Here is a 23,088-nt window from a genome sequence, read left to right as displayed (position 1 = left end):
AGGGGAATGGGATTAAAGCCTTTGAAAGAATAAGTTTATATAATGGAAACCCAACTTAGTTGACTGGAGATCTCAAGATCTAGGTTCAAAGGGACAACTTAATTGTAAAAACTTTATTAGGTCACTGTGGAGGGTTTTATCCTCTAATCCATTCATATAACGAAACAGTGAAACCCATGGAAAAAAGAATAACAATGTTTGCTTTAATAATTCTTAAACTCAGAAGTTCTGAGTGGAGTAAGCGGGTTACTCTAAATTAAGAAATCACCTATGTGAGAGAAATGGGGCCGCTTCAAAGGAGAATTGTGTAGGGCTCAATTCTTTAAAAATCTCTCATAGAACCATGCTGATGTTCATGGACAAAACGAACATAATTATGAGAAGTGAACAATGATAGAAAGATTCCTATATGAGATATGTTATTATTTACATCGATAACAGGACAATTCAAGAACACCATGTCTACTGGACAGTTAATAAAGTAAATATATTTTTACAAGAGAAAGTTCAAGGGGTAACACCTACCTATCCTATGCAGATTTCGACCGATTAACACTATTTCTGAGTTAAAATATTTTTTCTATTAATTTTCATTCATGTGGAGGATTGTTGAAAATTTTGAATTATTTGTATGTCCAAATTAATATTTGAGTGAATGAAAATTGATTAAAAAATAGTTTTGAGGCATGCGTATTGTTTTAAATAATTTCTACTATTGTAAAAGTAGGATAAAGAAGAAAAATACAAAAAATATAATATGCGTTAAATTATGAGGATGCATTATGCGTGTACTGTGCAATGTGACTAATTGAAAGTAATAATGTTTGGGCACTATACAAATTACTATTACAATCTTTAATATATATATATATATATATATCTTTATATAATATTTTTCCTCCCACGACACTTAGCCACCTTCCTCCTTATTTTTCTTTTTCCTTTTCCCTTCTTATTTCTTATTTCTTTCTTCTTTCATTCCTACGTCTCTCTAAATAGAGGGCTCTTCCTTTGAAGAAAAATAGAATTTCCAGAAAATTCTAAAAGGAATTCTCATAGAGAATTTCCAAAGAAGAGAATTCTCAGATGGAGTCAGAAGAATTTTTCAAAGAAATAGAAATCTCAGGAAAAAATTTACCAAAGGAGAAAATTCTCAAAAGAATTTTTCAGAAGAATTATTCTACAAAATTATCAAGTTTTTTAATTATTTTAATTATGTTCAATTCGTGTTTAAATTCGTTATAAGACTTTGAAGTTTGTGTTAATTTCTCAGTCTATAAATTGTTGTATCTTAGAAAATAGATGCCAATAAACCTCTGGCACTTTCGGTGTGAGGCATCAAATCTATTTTAAGAAAAATGTGTACTACACAAGTCTCAATTTTATCATCTCTTTATATATATTGTAATGCTTTTAATTTCCTTACGCAATAATATATTATTTTAATATTTCAATTCTGCTAATTTAAATACAATATTACAGTAATTAAATTTTCAAGCTTTAAATACAGTATTTCAATAATTATATTTCTGAGCAATAATTTCAGTTCTAAAAATATAATTATTATTTAATATAATTATTTTTATTATAATTGGCTAACAATCTTGAATCAGGAAATGAAGGGCAGAGGGTGCGGGTAAGAGCACTATAAAGAAAAATGTTATTATATTTTTCTATCACAATTCATACAGGCAATGACAATTGGGTAGTAAGCCATTTGTCTATTTGGTCCTAATTCATTCAGACTGCTAACAAAAACACACAACCTGGTGATTGCAAGAGCAGAGATAGCATTAGTTAGAAAATTATGCGGCATATATAAAACACGCGCTGCTTTCATATGCCTCAGTAAAGGTTTCAGACTCTTGGGATTAACAGAAGCCTTCGTGCTTGGAAATACTTATTCATTGAATATAAACATACGTGGAAGGAGAGTCGTTAGGGATGGGAAAGTGGGAGGGTTCCCCATGTCTCAAGGTTTACCACAAACTGACTTAATCGGTTCTTCATAGACAGAATCAAGTAACGATTTCTGCTGACCGGTGAGCTGATGGTACATATCCTGCTCAACTGCTAGGGGAGAACTGGACAACTCATGTCCATGTTCCTGGATCCTGCAGGTTAATTTGGCTGCTCCAAGTGATGCATGGAACTGATCGTGACCTAATTGCTTCATGAACTTCAATCCTTCATCCCATCTCTCAGGGTAGGTGCTGCATTGCATCTTCCTCCTATAGATTTCATCCTTGACCTTCTAGAAAAAAATAAAAAAAATAAAGGCAATGAGAAAAAACTATGAACGTATTATACAGTTCCGAACTGTACCAGACAGTTTAAATATAGCAATATGGAAAAAAATACAGACAAATTATAATACAATCAGAGGAATGGTCACATAATCAGCGAATCTATTAAAAGCCCTCCCCCAGGGGACACCTCTTCCTTTTTGCCCCCTTTTTATTGGCCCCATAGTTGTTGAAGGCGCAAGGCATACCAAAGCGCAAATTAGTGCTTGGGGGCTCAGGCACAAGGCGCAAGCCTTAGGCACATGAGGCGCACATTTATTCTAAATGGTTATACACAATTCTTCAATATGTACCGATAAGGAGGAAGATGCAAACTCATAAAATCATAAATGACAACTAACCAACCCCATAATAACAACTAATATTATTGTAGAAAAACAATTAATTTCTTCTAACTACAAAAGAGATTAGGGGAAAGAACAAATTATAGTACAACACAATGCAAAAAAAAATTAGTTTCTTTTAAATTGCAAGAGAGATCAGAAGAGAGAAAAAAATCAGTAGATCACATAATGAAAACATTTGTTTCTTAGAAGTTAGTTTCTTCTAAATTGCAACAGAAATTAGAAAAAAGAAAAAAAAAATTAGAGTAGAACACACACTTAAAAAAATTACAGTATAGAATTAGTTTCTTTTATATTGCAAAAGAAATTAGAAGAAAGAAACAAAAATGAAGCAAAATGCAGACAAGTGGTTATCTAGTGAGTAAACAACACTGGCAGAGGATCCCAGCGAGTGGGAGATCTGCAGACCTTCGACTTACATTGTTAGGCTTGCCTCAAAAAATGCAATTAAATCAACAATAAATAAGTTATAAGATGACAAATGGACAAGAAATAGGTCTGCCTCATGGGCCTTGCGCCTTGCATAAGGTGCGCACCTAGGCAGCGCCTCAAGCATGGCACTGCACCTCAGTGGTGATGAGGTGCACAATGGTGCACCTCAAATGCACCTCAACTATGATTGGCCCTACATTTCTGTTTGCCTTTTTATTTCAGTAAATTGATAAAATTGCAGTGAAGTTAATGCTAGAACAGCATAATTTGCAATTGCTTGTTGACTGAAGCCATTGATAACCAAAAACTGCAGCTCTGCCACAGTCCAGAATAGTCAGGAACTCATTGTACATGCTAGAGTGCTATCACAGCCAAGTCAATCATGCCCGTCATAATGCAAAAGAACATTCATTTAGCATCAAAAGTATCTGAAGAAATGCTTGGTCAACATAATTCTTCCCAAGTTTTGCAGTTCTTTCCTTGGCATGTTACTACTTATCTTTTTCTTTTCCAAAGCATTGAATCTCAACCTCCAAAATAATTATGAATAAAGAAAAAATAGATAAAACAAAATTTTAATTGTAACGGACAAACACAAATGAACAAAAAAATTCCATGAGAAGAAGTTTCACCTATCAATCCAGCTGGGCCATCAAGGATCTTCTTAGTGGGCAAAACACAGACACAAGTTTATCGGCTGATGCCTGATTGTAAGTGGAAAATCAATCAAATTGGCAACAAGTTCCAGAAAGTGGGATGAAATTGGCACTACAAGAATGAGTGGGATGAAATTGTTCAGAAAATGTCTTTTTAAACTAAGTCAGGTGCAGAACCATATCCTTATTCAAAGCTTGAAAATTTTCCGTGATAGATTATGGTATAGACAGCCCCACTATGCACCAACTGAATTTTCAACGAGATAACATTTTATTTTTTCCGAACACCCTATCCAACAATGCTGAACCTACATGCAATAGAGCTATAACACCTCTCTCATGCACTCGCAAAAATCTCCAAGTAGGCTGAAGAACTTAGGTTCCTTCCATTGCGTGAATTTCACCCGTATTTAAAGGCGAACAAATCAAACATTCTCACAAAAATCTCCAAGCTGGTTAATAGAATTCAGTGTCTTGCATTTTCTGATTCTCAGCAATACTTAAAGCAGAACAAATCAACCATAAACCTGAAGATAAACAGCTTCCATTTAATTCTAAATTGGCATAAAACAACAAAACTAATTTAACAAAGAAATTGCATTTGCACAACAAACCTGCATCAACTTAGAGTCGAAGTTCGGAAGCCCAATACGGCCTACAGTCAGAGACCCAAAGAAGTTCCCCAACAAAGCAGCGTCCGGGACAGCCAATCCCTGAATAAGCCCCACCGCAAAGCCGCCGAGAAAACTGTCGCCGGCACCGGTCGGATCGACCTGGACAGCCGGAAAAGGCGCTATCTGAGCTTCGCCGTCTTTCCAATACACAGTACAACCATCTTTCCCGCTGGTCACAACCACGCAGCACCACTTCCTGGCCTCATCCAAGTCAATGAACGGGGCTTCCTCTGCCGACGCCTTGAGAAACCCTATCCGAGGCAACAAATGGAAGAAGCCGCTATCCTTCAATCCCACAAGCCTCACGGTCCCGTCGTCCGAATCGAAAACCCGAATGAGCGCCTGAATGTCGACGAACACCAGGTCGCACGAATCGAGCATTCTCTCTAGGGTTTCCGGAAGAATTTCGCCGGCAACGCCCACCGCCATGCCGAAATCGAATCGCGACCCAGGCAGATCCGAGGGCAATATCGGGTTGCAAGCTCGGACCCGCTTCAGGACCCGGTCCTGGCGCCTCGGCTGGGACGAGAAATGCGCGTGGAAGAGAGTGGTCTCCGATAAGGGGGAGACGATCGGGCTGTGGTCGACGGAGTAGGCGAAGTCGGGGCCGACCTTGGCGACGTACGTGGAGGGGATGGAGAGGGCGTCGAGGATGGCGGAGACAAAGGAGGCGGCGCCTCCGAGGGTCTCGGCGACTACGGTGCCATCCTTGATGAGGACGTCGTGACAGTAGTTGCCGGCGATTAGGCCACGGCGAGATTGCTGCGGCGGCAGAGGGTGTTGGTTTTGACTCACCATTGGCGGTGAGTTTTGGTGGGAATTGAGGGGGTTTTGGCGTTCGATATATATCTGTATTCAGAGGCGAGGAAGGTGCGCGCTGGATTCGGAAAAAGACGCCACCATGAGAGAGAGAGAGAGAGATGATGATGTTTGAAATGGGAATGACGAAGAGGACAATCCAAATCTCGTCTCCTTATGTAAGAAGAAGTATGAATTCGTGTCAAGAAGAGAGGGAGCCGTGGCGCGCGACAACGTGGAAGCTTTGTTTGGTTGCTTTCACTGTTATTTTGCTTCTTTTTTAAGATTATTATTTGATATATTATTTTTTCGATAACAATTAAAAAGACGCCGTCTTAAGTCATCCTACTTGTTTTGTCAAAAACAACGTTAGCCTTACCTCACACAGTAACACACGCAATGGACAACTAAACTCTTCATTGCTTATTCAAATTTAAGTTTATTATTATTATTATTACTTTTAACAAGAAGACAATATCAACTCTAATTATCATGTTTTATAATAAAACTCTCTTCCTTCACAACAATGTCAACAAAATACATAAAATGCGAATTTCATAATAATAGAGATATTTATGAAGGTACTACTAGTTTGCAGTCACAGATTTTTAACACTCGTGCCAAAAAAAAAAAAAAAAAGAGAAGGAAGGTGGGGGGGGCTAAAAAAGCTGCCAACTTCGAGGGGGGCCCGGGAAGCTGAATTGACGGTTGCTTTGAATTGCGTGGTGCGATTGGTTCCCCTCCATTTTTAACGGTGACCACGCGGTATTCCGTACTCGGATCGGAACCCCACCACCTAAATAAAACAAGCAAAGCTTTTATTTCTTTTCCTCTTCTACTTTTCTCTTCCCGTCCAAGTCCAAATCCAACTCCAGCTCAGGAATATATTCTTCTTTTTCTATTCAAACAAAAAAGATACACATTCTGCTCATTTTCAACTTCTAAAATGCCTTCACCAATATTGCTTCGAAGAAGAATCACACAGTATTCTTTTTTTGGGGTCTTCAGTTGCCTCCCTTAATTGTCATATTAAATCATTATTTTTACGTCTATTTAGGATATTTTTTGGACATATTGCATTTAATGAAATTTAACCCCATTGCTACAAGAGCAACCCAATAAATACATGCTACAAGATGGGGTGGGGGAGAAGGATAAATAAGGAAACAAAAAAAAAAAAAAACCCATAATTTCATAGTTAAAAGTATATGTACAAATCTGGATGCAACCTACTACATTTTATAATAATCCTATTATCAAATCTAAATCTAGAGGCTGGAATTAGTTCAGGCCAGGATGGTTGTGAAGCATAGTCGAGTCTTTCGTACATCTTCACAAAAGCACCAAAAAGAGGATGTCCATTGTTACAAAAACTACGTATTGCCTAATCATAAGCCACCAAACGTGGGCCTAATCCGTAGACAACAGTAACAAAAAAAGTTCAGTTCGGTAGCTGGGGACTTGCGGTTGCTGCCTCAAAAATTTTGCGAGTCTAGCTAGCTGTCCTGCTACTGTTTATCTTCCGGTAATCGCATTCATAAGTTTAATCCTTGATCTTAATACCGCGACGAAATGTTTTCGGTCCAGCTTTTCCAGATCTGGAGTTCTTGCCCTTGATTGTGGAAAATTCATTATCAGAATCATCACTTTCACCGGCAAGCCTCTTGTTCAGTTTCTTACCAGCCTTTCCACAAACAACAATCTTCTTTTCATCCTTCGGTTGCTCAGCTTCTGTCCTCTCCTTGGGCCTCCATATGAAAAGAGATCTGAAAGAGTAGTGTTAAACCATAGAAACCAAAAGCACATGGACAGCTAGAAGTAGTAATTTATTGAATGTAAAATAAGAAGCAATTTGAAATACTTTATTTATTTATTTAGTTCTTAAAAGATATATTAGATATATTTTTAGGATATTAGATATTTTATATGAATATTTATTAATTTTTTGTTGAGGAATATGATATTTATGCTTGAATTACACACACACACACACACTGAATCTTCTGATTCAATTCGATTCCAATTTCTCAATTAGCAAAATGAATAAATCAATTCATGATTTGAATCTCAATTTAACTGCTATGGGTTCAACTTAGGAAATAGCATCTTTATTAATCAAGGGTAAAGTTGCGTACAACTGACCTTTCCTAGAGGCCTACAATGCAGGAGCATCGTGCACTGGGTTCACATTTTGTGTATATTTATGCAGTACTCAAAATCTATTTGAATAAACCCTTTTCCATACCCTTATGGTATCTTAGTTGATAGGAAGAGAAGACGCAAATGAGATTTGATGACTATAGCTTCGTACATGCTGATGCATAACCCTAGATATGGACATAGTTGTTCACTTGCAAAGACATACATAGAATTGAAACATGTTATAAGACCATACGAATTGAAAATAATGACACAGGTTTTATTGCACTTCAAAATATTTTATTCCTGTTATGAGCATGATTCAAGCTTACCTACATATTCCATGAGAGAATAATAACATTGTAGCCAACAATATATATGTTACCATGGTGCACCTCGCCCACCCTATTTAGCAGGGGAGCTGCTAATTGCATGTGTTGGCCAACACACGTAACTTGATACAGTATAAGTTGAAAGATGCTGATACCTAGATACTGAGTCAGTTGAAAGACACTAACACCCTAATACAGTACAAGTGGGTTGGAAGATACTAACACCCAGGTTCTAAGTCAGTTGAAAGACACTAACACTGACACCTAGATAATTATATGTGCTTCTAGATCCACTCCCACCTGTTTCATATTGATTTCTTTTGTGTATTATTATTATTTTTTGCTAGAATGTGTATTATTATATGTGAAAACCCTATGTTTCAGTTATATTTATTTTTAAAACCACATTGCATCACCCCCTTTTTGTCATATGCATTTACTTGCCTCTCATCCATCTTAGTATGACTAATCTATGCTCAGTGTCCTATTCACACATTTTATTTAAATATTCTTCTCCTATAGAATTTTGAGCAATTATATTTTTCAGAAAAGGCGCATTAGCAAACAGTAAAGCAGTCAAGGTCAGTCTTTTATTTTTGTTTCATATTTTGTATTAGATGTCTACTCCTAGATACAGTATAGAAAAGTCCATCATTGTATTGATGATACAGTTATACAAATATAGAAAATTACACATAGATGCAGTGATATCAGACTCAGATTTATAGACACTATTGGTTTCAATTGCATTTGTCATCCAGATGGATTAGCAGGGTTGGCTTACAGACCAGATGTTTTATATTGTACATGAGATATATACAAGGGGATAGCTAGTATTCTTAGAGAATTGGATTATGTGGAGACTTGCAGGTCCCTAGGGGACCCTTCAACTTCCTAACTATACTCAAACAATGTGACAGAAGTAGGATCTGAAGTACACACAGGATACAAATAGCAGTATATCTATAATCACTCTGGAAAAATATATTAATGACCACTTGGGATTCAAACCTTGAACTACCAGAAGCCAATACATCATCCCGTGGATGTAACTTGTTGACAGGACTGATAGTAGTAATGTTGGGGTCAGTAACCTCAGCAACAAGTTGCCCAGTGCTAACATCTATAAAATCAATGGGATGCAAAGCGGCTCCATTATAATTTTCACTTATGTATCGCCCAATGACCACAAGGGACTCTGTAGGATCCTACATACAGAAAAACCAAAAGATATTTGTATCTTTTCCCCTCTTTAAATATTAAACTAGGGTAATGCATTTTCAGATACAACTAGCATAGCATCACCTTTGGATCCCATTCAGCCCGAAAAGGAGTCAAATGTCTATTGAAATCATGGCTATGAACAATTTCTCGACTTGGGGAGTCCAAATTGCCAAAGATATTATCCCATATTCGAAGACGGTTGTCCTGTGATGTAGTAAGTATCTTGCTTCCACTATGTGGAGAAAAATATGCAGAGTTAACTACACGTCTGTGGGGAAGACTGTAAAGAGAAGATCCACCTTCTAACCAACGCATGTCCCACAAACGAGCCTGAAATTAAAAAAAAAAAAAAAGTCATTTCAAAGAATGTCACAACATCAAACCTAAAGAACAAACATATGGGCTCACAAGCTACTAAAAATATTGAAACTAAAATTTCCAAAATATTTCTTTTTCAATTTGTAAAACCTATTCAACTATTAGAATGGTAAAGAAAAATAGCAAATTGCTAGTCAAAGAAGCTTACAAAATGATCATTCCCACAACTCAAAAAAAGATCTGGCTCAACTGGATTGCAATGTAGTCCCACAACTTTGCTTCCTTTCTTATGGATCAAAATAGCCTTCCCTACTTTGTTGCTGGAGCGAATATCCACCCTACATAAATCAAATAACATGAGCTAACGCTGAGTTATTATGTACTTTATTATTCAACAAAACAGTTACAAAAATGTGTTGAGCTTCCTTCGCACATGCACCTGCACTAATAACAAACTCAGGAACTTCATAAACCACAGAGAAGAAAACACACAGATATGTGACAAACAATAACTACATCATATAACCACAAATCTTTGGAAAGGTACAATAATTCCAGATAAATTCAATATTAACTAGCGAAAAAAACATAGTGTCAGGCACATCCAGCTTGAACTCTATATAGTTATCACTTACAAGGTCTAACTGTGCAGCTATCAGCAGCTTCTAAAAGTCCAACAACAATGAGAATATGATCTTAATATTTCTCTGCAATTAGACTAGTAAGTTTACCATGGAAAACAGCCTACCAAAGAGTAAACAGATACTAAGGGGTTGTTTAGTTGTGGAAAATCTCTAGTTTTTGTGAGAAATATAAAAAAAGAAAATTATAATGTTCAAGCACTGGTGCTCAATCCAATCAATTGCTGACATAACCATTAACCATTGCTTACAAAGAATACCTACATATATAGAAACCCGAAGTTATCTGCAACAAGCACAACACCTCTCTCAGCGTTGACATCCAACCCATAAAGCATTCTCCAAGAGCTCGGGCCCTACAGGTAAACAATCAATAAGTCAGACTAGGATATTAATTTCAAGGAACAAAGCATAATTCATAAGTGGACAACATGCTGAACAAGCAAACTAAAATCAAGCTTATGCAAATTCAATTCTCAGTTAAATGAAATTAAATAATATTTAAATGATTAATGAATGCAAATATGCAATCTGGACAGTTCAACAAGAGGACAAATTGCATTAAGAGAATCTATTTAAAACACAATATGTAAAATAGAGAAGGTTATCAAGTTCAATGATCATATAAAAGACTAAATAGAGAATCAATAATTAAGGAGTTAGCTAAAACTATAAGAGGCCAGGAAAAGAGCATGAATTTATAAATCAGAAACTTGAATAATAACATCTTATTAACTCATTAAGTTTGAGAACTGATCCAAGTTAAAAGATCAGACTAAGTTCCAGGGTAATACATAATAGCTCTAAGAATTCTCAACAATGTAAAGACACTTGAATAAATGGATTAAATGTAGTTGATAAAAAAATCTAAATAAAAATAAAAATTAAAAAAAAGTTTATATTTTCAGAGATTAAAACTTCATCATTTCATCCAAAACTTTATCAGGAGAACTAGAAGACTGAATCAAAAAGAACAACTGGATTTTGGATGACATACCTGCCATCCATTAGGGTTAAGGTCCATCAACGACAATGAAATTCCAGTCTCCAAATCAGTGCAACTGATGGTTCCATCAGAGGACGCAGCATATACTGTTCCATCTTTCATGGGGTTGAACCTGCAAATATTTAATTGCAATCAACTTAAACATGTTGAAGATGTGAATACGGGCAAGAGTACATTCACGGATCAATATCAAACCAGAACACAGATAAAGAAAATGGAGCCAAATAAAGAATGACTCACTTCATGTTGTTAAGTAAGCAATCATGTACGCTCCCATATACTGTCTTCTCATGTACTTTACCATAGTCCCAAACCCCAAGTTGTCCTTTCTTTTACAAAAGAAAGGGACACAACTCAGCTCATCAAAAATAACATTAATATTATATCTAAATTCAAGTAAATGTTACTACTAATGCAGGGGTCACTAACCTTATCTCCAGATAACAGAATGTTATTATTAGTTGGATGAAACTCCAAGCACGTAACTCTTCTACTATGGTATCTGATCACTGCACAGTTCACCTGATCTGGAATCAAAAAATCTGGCTTGATCTGAGCACAAAGACCAACGATAAGGAAAAGGATATTGTGGTTAAGAAAATAAATAAGTCGAGGGAACAAAAATTATAAATCAAATCATTAATTGGATGAGGTACCCCTTAAGTCAAAAAGAAAATAGATAGGCTATTAAAAAAATAAGTATACAAACAAGCGTACAGCTACAGATATCAGGTAAAACATAGAGCTTCTGAAACTAATATCTACAGATATAAATATTCCAGGCATTATCAACTTTCCATACTACCCTGTCACAGTTATAAGCACTGTAAAACAATAATTCATTCATAAACTTCTTTTCATTCCTACAAAACAGTTTTCATCAAGGAAATTTTGTAAAGGCTCAATACTGACAAAATAATGATTAATCAGCGTGAAGTTTCCCTAGACAATGAAGCTAAAGAGAATGATGGTGAGGAAAATAAAGTAGCCCAATCAATTAAAATATGGAATATCAAATGTGGCTGAAAATACAAATAAGCGAAATTATAATATAAAGACCAGAATATTGAGGTAGGCTTACTGTGGGGACTTTGGGCCTCAGCTGGCGTTCAAATACATAGTCCAACGCGCTACCCGAGTTTTTCCGAGGTGCTGGGACAACCCCATGCTCACTAGCAACTCGATGTGGGCAAGTCATTGTAGTGTGGCCTTCGATCCCCAACGCATAGGAAACAAATAGTTTGGTCAGAGTAAATAGCATACAAAATTAACGATGGGGTTTAGAACGAAAAAAAAAACACTAAAATTTCAATAAAAATTTCATTTTTATGAGAAACATGAATAGAAATAATCAAAACAGAACTAACAGGGAATAAATTCAATTCCTAAAGTTCAGATGTATTCCTTGACTTTTTATACTTTCCGAATGAAAAAAAAATCAAACCAACAAGCAAACGGACTCAATACTTTCAGAGAAAATAAATTCAAGGAAAACTAAAGCAAAGTAATAATGATGAGTCAAACAAATTCAAAACCCTACCAGGCATTTTGCAGAGAAAGCATGGTTTCATAGGGCAATCAATGTAAGTGGCCCCCTGGAATCCCGCTTGATGACCCGTTCGCTTGCACACCTAACAAAAAACGCCAATACCCTTCCATAATCTTCTTCTACAGAAGGAACAGAAAAAACAACTATCGTAAGAAAATGTAAGAATTCTGAAGAAAAAACAACAAAACCGACTTTGCAGACTTTCTTAAGGCTGATAGTGATCGGAGCTTTCCCTTTCTTCTTCGCCGCAGACACAGAGGCCTCTTCGACGCTGTTTCTTCCATTCTGAACCTCTTCGATTTCTTCTCCTTCTTCATCTTCATCTTCCACGCCGTCGCTATGGTCGTCGCTCGGTGCTTCTTCCTCCGAAGAACTTTCTTCCGATTCGTCGTCTCTCTCGATCACGACATTTGGGAATAACATCCTTCTGGTTTGGGGGGGCATCTCGGAAGAATCACAAAGAGGAATGAACAGAGCAAAGACGAAGAAGTGATTTGTTTGCGAGGGGCGGAGGGCAACCGACTTTTTCACACGAGGGCACCGAGGCAGTAGCGAAATTACTTGACTGTCCTTCGAACTGGTCGCTTATGGTCGTGCGTTTTAATGAACTGGCGGGGGCTGTTTCGAACATTGCACAGCTTCGGAATGGCGGGAGACGACGTGTCTCTTTGCCCAACAGTCGTGCACCTGGGAGTCCTGTTCAGTACGGTTCACTGGAAGCGACGTCGTTTACTTGTCTCCTAAACATCTTTATCCCTTGTCCGCAAAGGTGAAAACTCTCACCTTAAGGGCCCTCCACACGTTATCTCGCGCACATGAGAGGAGTTAATCATGGTACATGACGGCACACCAGATAGGAGGTATAGTATATAGTACCCACAAGAAGTCACCCCCACATGAGGATGAAACTCTCATATTATGGCTGCCATAACTCGAACCTGCATCCTTATTTGCAATCTGCTACCTGACTGTCATTCGTGTTACGCCTGTGAGGGCGTCTTTATCCCTATATATATAAAAGTATGATAGTCTTAAAAAAAGAGATTCCCCTCAAAACTTGCATTAATGATTTGTTGTTAATACTTATTGCATTAATAATTTGTATTTTGTAATTTACATTGATAATTTAAATCTTTCAATTGTTTTGAAATAATAAGTAGTAATAAATTTTTTCCTCAAAACTTGCATTAATGATTTGTAATTAATACTTATTGTATTAACAATTTATATTTTTTAATTTACATTAATAATTTAAATCTTTCAATTGTTTTGAAATAATAAGTAGTAATAAAATTTTCCCCCAAAACTTGCATTAATGATTTGCATTTAGTACTTATTGTATTAATAATTTATATTTTATAATTTACATTAATAATTTAAATCTTTCAATTGTTTTGAAATAATATATACTAATTATTGTAAAATTAATAATGAATTTTAAATACATGAGTTTTTCAATACTAATCATAGATTTTCGAATACATTATTATATGAATATTAAATATTTAATTAATCTGTCAATCAATAAAAAATAAATACTATTTATGAGAAATATGAATAGATACTTAAAATATTAACTAAGTCACGAAAAATTATCCATTAAATAAAATCTTATCTTTGTATAATATAATAATATATTATATTAAAGTAGAATAGTTTACAAATTTTTATTTCCTCCAAAAATTTGTTAAGCTATTTTTTGCCTCTAAAATTTGCATGGGTTTTATGAAAAATATTAATAGACAACTTAAACTATTAATTAAGTTATAGAAAATTATTCATTTATTTGAAATATTATATTTATATATTTATTCTATATATATTTATATAATATTAAAATATGATAGTCAAACAAAATATTTTGTCAAGTGTCAATCAATAGTGAATTTTTTCCCTCAAAAAACTTGTATTAAATTAAATATGGTGATTAATTAATTATTAATTACTTTAATAATTATATTATAGCCTTGAAAATGTGATATCTTAACAAATTCATAAAAAAATATTTAAGGTTGTCAAATGTTAGGATTTTTCAATACTAATTAATATTTAAGGTATCACATTTTTAAGACTATAGAAGAAATTTAAATTTATATTTTTAAAATTTTGTTATTATTGAAAAAACTTATTTTTACTCATATTTAAAAATTTTAATTTATATTTATAATTATAATATAATAAATAGAAAATAACAAACGTGTTTGAGTGGATATATTATAAATTTTATAATATTTATTTGTAAATAAATATAATATAATAAATAAAAAATTTATAAGTATTTTGTCTAATAACCTACTTAATGTATTAATTATTCTTTAACACATTGAATGACAGTACATTGAATTAAAAGTGTTCTTTGAATAGCGAATATTTAATTAAACTTAAATTTTGATAAATGATTAAAGATTAAAAAAATTATAATTTTCAATTCTGTTAAAATTATTTCAAATAACAAGTTTATTTTTTATTTTTAAATTAAACTCTTCTGTGTATCACACGGGTTCACCACTAGGGGTTATAAAAAACAAAAATAATAATTACTAAATTATTCTAAAGAGATAAAAAGAAAGAAAGAAAGAATACTTTAATTATTTTTTAATATTAAGATTAATTAATGATAGGAATTTTTTTTAAAAAAGACAGTCATTAAATTCTATCTGATGAAAACAATTAAATAAATTTATTTGCATTAATAAAGTTATAAATTTTATTGAATTTGTTTAAACTAAAACTTATCAGTAACAACAAAAAATGAAAGGAAATACATTAAATGAATTTACTTATATCAATAAAATTTAAGAAATTGTTTTAAATCTACAATTAAACGTGTAGTTAATAAATTCCTTTTTATTTATTTAAATTTATATCCATTAAATCTCATTGCTAGACTTAAACATTTTCTATTGATTGACTTTATTATAATAAAAGTATTTGTTTGAACACCAACTGATGAAAAATGTTTTGCATAGACATAAAATAGGGTAAAATAAAAACAACAAATCTGGAGTCCAGTGAAATTATAAAAAAGTCCTTTTGGTAATAATAAAAACTACCCTTTATTAGTCTTACATTATGTTAGGGTGCCAAATGATAAATTTTGCGAGGACTCTTTTTCGAAAGTCCCTTAACATAAGAGTTTTGAGAGAAAATCCTCATAAAAATGGTTACAGATTCAAACTTAAATAAAACATCTCAAAAGAGTTTTTCATTAATATATACAACAGAAGCAGAAGTCATATAATATACATGCCTAACATAGTAAGGCAACATTCTTCTTGAAGTCAAAACAAGACAAAACGCCCAAGAATTTTCCAATTAGAGTGTCTCTGTGCACGACATCTATCATAGGGAAAGCTGAACTTAGTTGAACCCACCATCGATTGCCTTTCCACGTTTACCTGGAATGATAAAAAGCAAGAGTGAGTCATAAAACTCGGTAAATATATAGAAAGAAAATGTTAACATGACTAATAACTAACTCACCCATAACCATCCCCACACATGGATATGTATCGCATATCAAGCCATGCCATGTATCGTAATGCCAAGTCATAATTGACAATGCATAAATGCACACATTTGGTCCTTGGGGCCCACATAAGACACACAATGACGCTCAAGTCCCGCATACAACCTGTTGTAGCCCAATATATAGACTACCATAGACTTCCGAGGTATACACTAAATCATTTCCCGAAGTCTCAAAATGCACTCGTGGAGTATACACCAAATCATTCCCCACTGGACCAAAACAACTTCCATATCCAAAGACCTCCGAGGTATACACTAGATCATTCCTCGGAGTCCCACATCCTCATCATGCAATACAACAAGTAAATAAATGCAATGGCTTATGCAGCATAAACGTAATGTTAAGGCCCCCATAAGCCAAGTATCAGGCCATGTTACGCCCACATAAGAATTCACACATATGCATGCTCCATGTGCCTATGCTCATTTACAATACACAGGTCGGTACTCACAAGCTAATCGTGTCATGCCAATGCTCACGCATTCACTGAATACAAAACATGATTCCAAATGTATTCAAACTCATAGCCCAATGTCCCAATGCATCACCATGCAATATGTAATAAAAAATAAATTGAAATACGACACCACCTCAGATAACAACTATTTGGAACCTACCTCAATAAGGTTCAACATCATTCCACAAGGAAATGTAGAGAGAATAAGCCCTACTTGGCTAGCGAATACAAAATGCATCAGCAATGCTCATGAAACCTCTTCTATTCTCATAAAGAATTACATCTAAAGGCATTACCATCTAGCCCATTAATGGATCTCATCATACTCTAATCATACCCCAAAATAAATTATTTATCTTTCGAAAATTGGGGCAAAGCAGATCGCTCAAAACAAAAAAACTCCATATTCCAAGCCAAGATTGGGTGGGTTGCTATGAACTCAAAATATAATCAAATGATCCAAAATATATTCCAAAACAAAGCTTAATAAGCCTAATTTATGAGACAAAAACATATTTCAATTTGGATAATACCAGTAGTTATGCCCCAAGCACCAAAACATTGTTGGATTGGAACCAAAGATGTAGATTTCTAGCTACTAATTCATAGGGCTCTAACCAGTCCAATTCTTGCCCAAATAACCCAAATCATATATCAAATCGAATTTTATCGAGTCTAGTTTACAACACTTCAAATGGTTCGTCAATCGAATATCTATACAAAAAGTTATGGCCAAAATAATATAAGGTGCGCAGTGCAAAGTTGACTTATGCATAGTCAACTAATGAGAGGATTAGTTAACTATTGAAAGCATTAGTCGACTAAGTCGAGACCTAATTTTTCGGGGGTCAGGTAACCCACTTATTAGTCGACTATTGGCCAAAATAATCGACTAATGAACTCAGAAATACACAAAAATGATCAGGAACACCTCAAAACCATCCCAAATCTTCCAATACTCCATCAAACTCAAATCACATCATTTCTTCTCATCTCATAGGGTGCAACAACCTCTATTTCAAAACTCAAATGAAATTAGTGGGATTAATTTGAGGAGATGAGAAATTTACAAAACTATTGACATAGATTTTTACACAACCATCATTTGAGAAAGATATGAGATTTTCATGATCAAAACCACCATACCTCAAGTCCCATGAGTTAAATGAAGAAAAGAAGAAGGAAATTTGCCTTAATAATTCATTTTCCCACGGTCTTACTTGGAGAATTCTATACAAAAGCCACCACACTTTTCCACACCTCAAAACAAGAGGAAATAAGCAAAAATGATGAAAATAAAGCCATTCACGTCTTGCATCTTACCTTTGATACACCAAGAATCAAGATTGATGAAGAAGAAGTTGGAAAATCAAAGCCCTAGCTCTATTTCTTCTTTTCTCGTTGGCTTCCCCCTTTGTCTCTTCTTGATTTTCTCTTCTCTCACATATATACATATATATATACTCCATATTTCCTTGATTACCCCTATTTTTTTTTATCCAAAATGACAAACATCTTCCCCACATTTATTAAATTCTCATTTCTAAGATTATATGATAAAAAATTCAAATCAAATATAATTTAATCCATAATAATTTTTTCATAAATTATTCACACACATACCTCGAATACTTGCGAGTCCCGTTACCACTCAAGTAATCTCTTTGATTTTTCAGTATTTCCACTACCTTTAACAACTACCTGTAATATCATAGTTAATTATCTAAGATTATTGTAATATCCTAAAATTTGAAAATAAATAATAATTATTCAAACCGGTGTTTGAGGGTATTATTGAATATTTAAGAATTTAAGTGAAAGTATTTATTTATATGATTTTGAGAAAAAAAAAAAGAAATTAAAGGTAATTAATTATATTATTTGGGAATGGTTAATCATTATTAATTATCGTATTTGTGGTGATTATTGAATATTTGTTAGATAAAGGAAATATTAATTTATTTGGGTATTTGGAGATTTAAGAAAATATTTATTTATTATTTTGAGAAAATAATTATTTATTTGGGAGTATTTATGGAAATAGAAAAATAAATTAATTTAGTGGAATTTCTGAAAAATTTGGGGGTGTTAGTGGAATAAGTGGAAATAGAAGTTTGGATGTATGTGATTATTTTCGGAAGTTATGGGGTTAAAATGTAAAATTCTGGAAGTTGCAGATGATGGCTTTAAATTTAATGGGAGGCATATTAATGTTGAAGAAGCGGCTAGATCAGGAGGTAGGCGCGCGAGGGAGGGAGCAAGCGATCGCGGGTTCGAGGCTGGGCGGAAGCAGGCGCGCGCGTGAAGAATTTTGGCGCCCGAAATGGCGTCGTTTCGGGCAGGGAATGTGTGCGGCTGTTGGTCGCGCCACGTGACGCACTCTCAGCCGCCCATTTCTTTGCTCGTGCAGTCTTTGTTTTTGCTTCATTTTAAGGCCAAATTCGGCCATTTCTGAAGCAGGAAGCAGAGAAGAAAATTGCAGGGAAGAAGAAGGTGCACGAAGAGGGAATTTTTGGGAGAAATTGAGGATTAAATCAGGTTTAATTGAAGATTTAATTAGTTAGGTAAGTAGAGAATTATGTATTAAACATTTTGTACGGTTGGAATTTAATTTTGAGTCCGATTTTATTAATTTTTGGAGTTTATACGAATTTGCAGCGTGTATTAATTTGGTGACGTTCAAGTATAAAAAACGTTGTAATCAGCTTAAACGAGGCAAGCTGTCTCTACCCTTGCGATCTCTTTCCATTTTGTGAATCTCTCGCATTCCCTTAATTAGCTTCAATTTCGCGTATTAATTATACGAAACAAGGATTTTATTAGCGTGATTTAATTTAAATTAAATATGAGACTCGTTGGGGTTTTATTTGCGATGTGCCTACATGGGTAAAAATTATTAGAAACGGTTTATGTTTAAGAATTTTATACAGGTAAATTATTTATATTACACGGTAGATTTATTTAATTAAAGCGATGATTTTATTAATTGTTAGGAAACGTTTTACTTCGCAGCGGGAGTGCAAGAAAAGCAAGAAACAGTTGTGTAAAGGCAAGCTCCTAACCCTCTCAGCATGTTCTTTAATTCCCATGAGAGACTCCGTGGTTTTTCATATTTTATCCCTTCCCTTACTCTAATTCGGCACCTAGAATTATGTATCATGTTATTATTAATTTGTTTTAATTTAAATTAAATCTGAGACTTCTAAAATTTTATGTATTGTGTGCCTACGGGGGTTTGTATCGCCCCCATTTCTTTCGGAATGATGCCAAACCCAATTTGAGGACTAGGTTTCTAGATGTACAGATTTATTTATGGATTTCTCGTATTTATTTATGGTTTGGCCAGGGCTATCGAGCAGTGGGGCAGTGGTCAGCTGTCCAGTGACATTGGAGTAGATTATTGTACGGCCCTGATGTGGACCATCGGGCGGACACTCCTAGTCACTGACCTTTGACCGATGTCGGGCACTACTGATTAGCTCTGTCAGTATGTGATTTATTGCATGATTTGATATGTTGTATTACCATTCATGGTTTGATATGCACATGGGTACGGGATGCATGTTGGGGTATTCATTTATTGAGTATGCTTGGACACAAGCATTCTAGCGTGGTTAGGTTGCATCCGGCACGAGCATATGCATCGCATGTGGTTTACTATGTGGGCGGAGCATGGCTTGATGCCTGGATGTATCGGCGCCAGTGTATCATGTTGATGCTCACTACGCCATTGCATTTTTGTGCATTGCATGGTTACCGACAATTCACAGTTCTCGGACGGGAGAACCGTTTCGAGGGAGCCTATGGCTCGGTTATTTAGAGGCTCGGGTGTCGGGAGGATCGATGCGATCACTGGGCTAACAGGAGCACCGACACGGGACAACGCACATAGGTTTGTTGGAGATGTATGTTGCCTTTCAGGGCAGCGACAGGTTGGTATAGGACTTGGGTGCCGTGTGTCTTGTGTGGGTCCCAAGGACCGATATGTGCTTTGTTTACGCTTTTATATTGTGTTGTGCATCTCATGGCTTGTGTGTGTTTGGGGGCTAGTGTTCTAGGGAAAGTTTATTGGATATGTTTAGCCTTCAGCCTTTCTTTTTTTATGCTTGCTGAGTTTCTCGACTCATTTTGTTTTCCATCATTTTAGGTAGTGGCAGCGTGGGTCAAGGGCAATGGAGTCAGATTCTAGCGACAGTGTTGGTATGGTGTACAGGCAGTCCCATCATTACCTGTCAACTCTGATGGTTGAGTAAGATTTACTTTATTATTTTTATTGTGCCAGGTCATTCCTCGAGTCTCATCTATATTGGCATTAGAGTCTGTATTCATTTATTTATCTTGTGACCGCTGTGCTAGCGGTGTTCTAGTAGTACATGCATGTATATAGCTTCGCTTTCGCTGTTTTCATTCTTGTGTATGCATGCCAGGGTGGTTTTTGTCTTAGGTTTCATTCTTTTTCCTTTCGTAGGCGCTTCCGTTCGGATAGTTCAGATGGTTCGAATATTCGAGCAGGAGTGCTTACAATTATTATCAAAATAAAGTAATTATTTTGAGTCCATACATTTCGTCGGTACCCGAAACGGGTCATTACAAATTTATCTTCGTATTTTTTTATTTTTGATATTTTAAGCATTGGATATGTTCCAATAGAATAAAAAATTAAGATAATGTTACATGTTGCAATTGACACCCTTATGGTGTTAAAAAATGTGCCACACGGTACTCTTGTAATTTTATAATAAAATGTGCCTAGGTACCCTGTGATTTTAGTATTTATGGATGAAGAGACATTTGCAAAACTTAATTATTTTTCACCATTTTTTTCTAGATTTCTTTTACTTTTTTTTCACTGATGTGAAAAATATGGTACATACAAAATGTGTAAAAAGGGGTAATGTTAACCATTGTCTTTCACTCAAAAACACTTATATTGATTGTTGATAAATACATTATGTTTTAAACATTTAAAAATCAATATTAATTGAAGATTAAAATCTCGTGCCACATCATCATAGAATAATTTAAAAATCAACATTAATTTTGTCCATAAATACATAATAAAATAAGGTAATTGTTAACGATTGTCCTATTGTACTTTAAAACAATTATTAAAGTGAAATAAATGCACTTTGTATTTAGATAATGTACATTTATTACATATTATTTTTAATTTAAAAAGATTTTTATTAGTTGATGATAAATGTATGATGTCTTTTTTAATATTTTATTATTAATAAAATTATTTTAAAATTCAAAATAAGATACAATAAATACACATTTTCTTAATACAAGAAATTTTTGATATTTTAATTATTGAACACGTGTCAATATAACACAAGATAAATATAATATTACATGTTGCAATTAACACCCCTATAATTTTATAAAATGTGCATGAGATACCCATGATACCACTATAGTTTCATAAAAATGTGCACGAGGTACCCACGTAATTTTAGTATTTACTTGAAAAAAGAGATATTTGCAAAACCTAGTTAATTTTTCACCATTTTGCTTTCAGATTTCTCTTACTATTTTTCAACCAATGGGGAAAAATATAAAAAATACAAATTATTTAAGAAAAGTAATGATATCCACTGTTTTCAACTCAAAAATAGTTATATTGGTTACCGATAAATATTTTATAACTTTTAATATTTTATTAATCAATAAAATTATTTTTAAACTAAAAATAAAATTTAATAAATGTACTAAAAAATAAGTGCATTTACTACATCTTACCGATGCCTTGGAGCAATGGTTGGCATTACCTCTGGAGGAGGTTTGGTAAAGAAGAAATTTTAAGATTTTTAAAAATATTAGGTTGAAAATCTGTATTCCCATATTTGGTATAATTTTTTTTATAAAAAGAATCTTGAAAAATAGGATTTTTGAAAATAATTTTTAAGTAACTTTTTCACAAAAAGATTTTTATAGGGGGTTGGGAATCCAAGTTTCCCATAAATTTAAGAATGTTTTTAACAAAGAAAAAAATTAAAACACCCCTTACCCTTTTATAACTTCATACAAACATATTATATATATATATATAATATATTTATATTAAATATAAAAATATATATTATAATATATTTATATTATTTATTATAAAATATTATATATATTAAAGTAGATATTCATACAAACATATATATTATATATATATATATACACATGCACACATATACATAAGGTGTAAAAAAGTGATATTTTTTTGACTTTCTAAAGATATTGTGAGTCCCAAAATTTTATATAGTAGAAGGGATTTATTATTTTTAAAAAAAATTAAATAAGAATAATTTGGGAAAAAGAATATAAATTTTCAAGAATGTTACATTTAAACCAAGTATAAGAATGTAAGATTCTCAAAAAATAATACTTAACATTTCTGAGAATGTTTAAAATTAATTAAACATAGAATTACATAAATCCTATGAATCAAAGAATTTCAAGAGCATTCCCAATAATCATGAATATCAAGAATTTAAAAATTTCTCTCGTACCAAACATCCCTTTAAGAAAAAAATGTATGAAATATTTTTTTATCTAGTTCCTATATATATATATATATATACTTACCAAAATATCTTTGTGAAATAATTATTCTTTTTGAAGGACAATCCTGGTGAATGTGATCTAAGCGAATGATCCGCCAAAATTGCCCATTATAGTGCATGACA

General features: G+C 33.9%; 3 protein-coding genes across 6 annotated transcripts in view; all 3 read right to left on the bottom strand.

Moving 5' to 3' along the window:
* Positions 1–1,631: 1,631 nt before the first annotated feature.
* LOC127798306 (inositol 3-kinase) lies at positions 1,632–5,414 on the bottom strand. Of its 4 annotated transcripts, none has more exons than XM_052331777.1 (3): positions 4,353–5,414; positions 3,715–3,786; positions 2,107–2,254 (listed from the first exon to the last, which is right to left on the bottom strand). In XM_052331777.1, the coding sequence occupies exons 1-2, from the start codon at positions 5,208–5,210 to the stop codon at positions 3,718–3,720; spliced, it is 927 nt and encodes a 308-aa protein (XP_052187737.1). In that variant the 5' UTR covers positions 5,211–5,414; the 3' UTR covers positions 2,107–2,254; positions 3,715–3,717. The 4 variants fall into 4 exon arrangements, with proteins under 4 accessions (XP_052187736.1, XP_052187735.1, XP_052187737.1 ...); XM_052331778.1 differs by having other exon boundaries at positions 2,128–2,251; XM_052331776.1 differs by lacking the exon at positions 3,715–3,786 and having other exon boundaries at positions 1,632–2,251; positions 4,353–5,410.
* Positions 5,415–6,384: 970 nt separating this feature from the next.
* Positions 6,385–12,924, bottom strand: LOC127798355 (protein DAMAGED DNA-BINDING 2). The gene is made up of 11 exons (XM_052331871.1): positions 12,612–12,924; positions 12,411–12,501; positions 11,952–12,079; positions 11,300–11,422; positions 11,111–11,199; positions 10,862–10,982; positions 10,129–10,220; positions 9,432–9,561; positions 8,987–9,235; positions 8,693–8,889; positions 6,385–6,976 (listed from the first exon to the last, which is right to left on the bottom strand). Exons 1-11 carry the CDS (start codon positions 12,861–12,863, stop codon positions 6,754–6,756), a joined length of 1,695 nt encoding a protein of 564 aa, XP_052187831.1. The 5' UTR covers positions 12,864–12,924; the 3' UTR covers positions 6,385–6,753.
* A 2,727-nt stretch (positions 12,925–15,651) lies between these two features.
* LOC127796179 (probable NAD(P)H dehydrogenase (quinone) FQR1-like 3) overlaps positions 15,652–23,088 on the bottom strand; it is a 31,237-nt gene continuing 23,800 nt past the window's right edge. Inside the window, exon 2 of the mRNA XM_052328192.1 lies at positions 15,652–15,817. Coding sequence (XP_052184152.1) covers positions 15,814–15,817 — 4 coding nt within the window. The 3' untranslated portion in view covers positions 15,652–15,813. The remainder of the gene's footprint in view (positions 15,818–23,088) is intronic.

Source organism: Diospyros lotus, chromosome 3 (assembly GCF_014633365.1).
Source record: "Diospyros lotus cultivar Yz01 chromosome 3, ASM1463336v1, whole genome shotgun sequence".
Lineage (NCBI taxonomy): Eukaryota > Viridiplantae > Streptophyta > Magnoliopsida > Ericales > Ebenaceae > Diospyros > Diospyros lotus.
This window is presented reverse-complemented; position numbering and strand designations above follow the sequence as displayed.

What these genes read in the sequence shown, in the direction of transcription:
- LOC127798355 (XM_052331871.1), bottom strand. Translation starts at nt 12,863, where the DNA reads ATGCCCCCCCAAACCAGAAGGATGTTATTCCCAAATGTCGTGATCGAG. An exon ending in TGCTTACTTAACAACATGAA is followed by an intron (nt 10,983 to 11,110) that starts GTGAGTCATTCT and finishes AAATATTTGCAG; the next exon opens with GTTCAACCCCATGAAAGATG. An exon ending in TTAACCCTAATGGATGGCAG is followed by an intron (nt 10,221 to 10,861) that starts GTATGTCATCCA and finishes GTTTACCTGTAG; the next exon opens with GGCCCGAGCTCTTGGAGAAT.
- LOC127798306 (XM_052331775.1), bottom strand. Translation starts at nt 5,210, where the DNA reads ATGGTGAGTCAAAACCAACACCCTCTGCCGCCGCAGCAATCTCGCCGT. An exon ending in TCGACTCTAAGTTGATGCAG is followed by an intron (nt 2,255 to 4,352) that starts GTTTGTTGTGCA and finishes ATTTTTTTCTAG; the next exon opens with AAGGTCAAGGATGAAATCTA.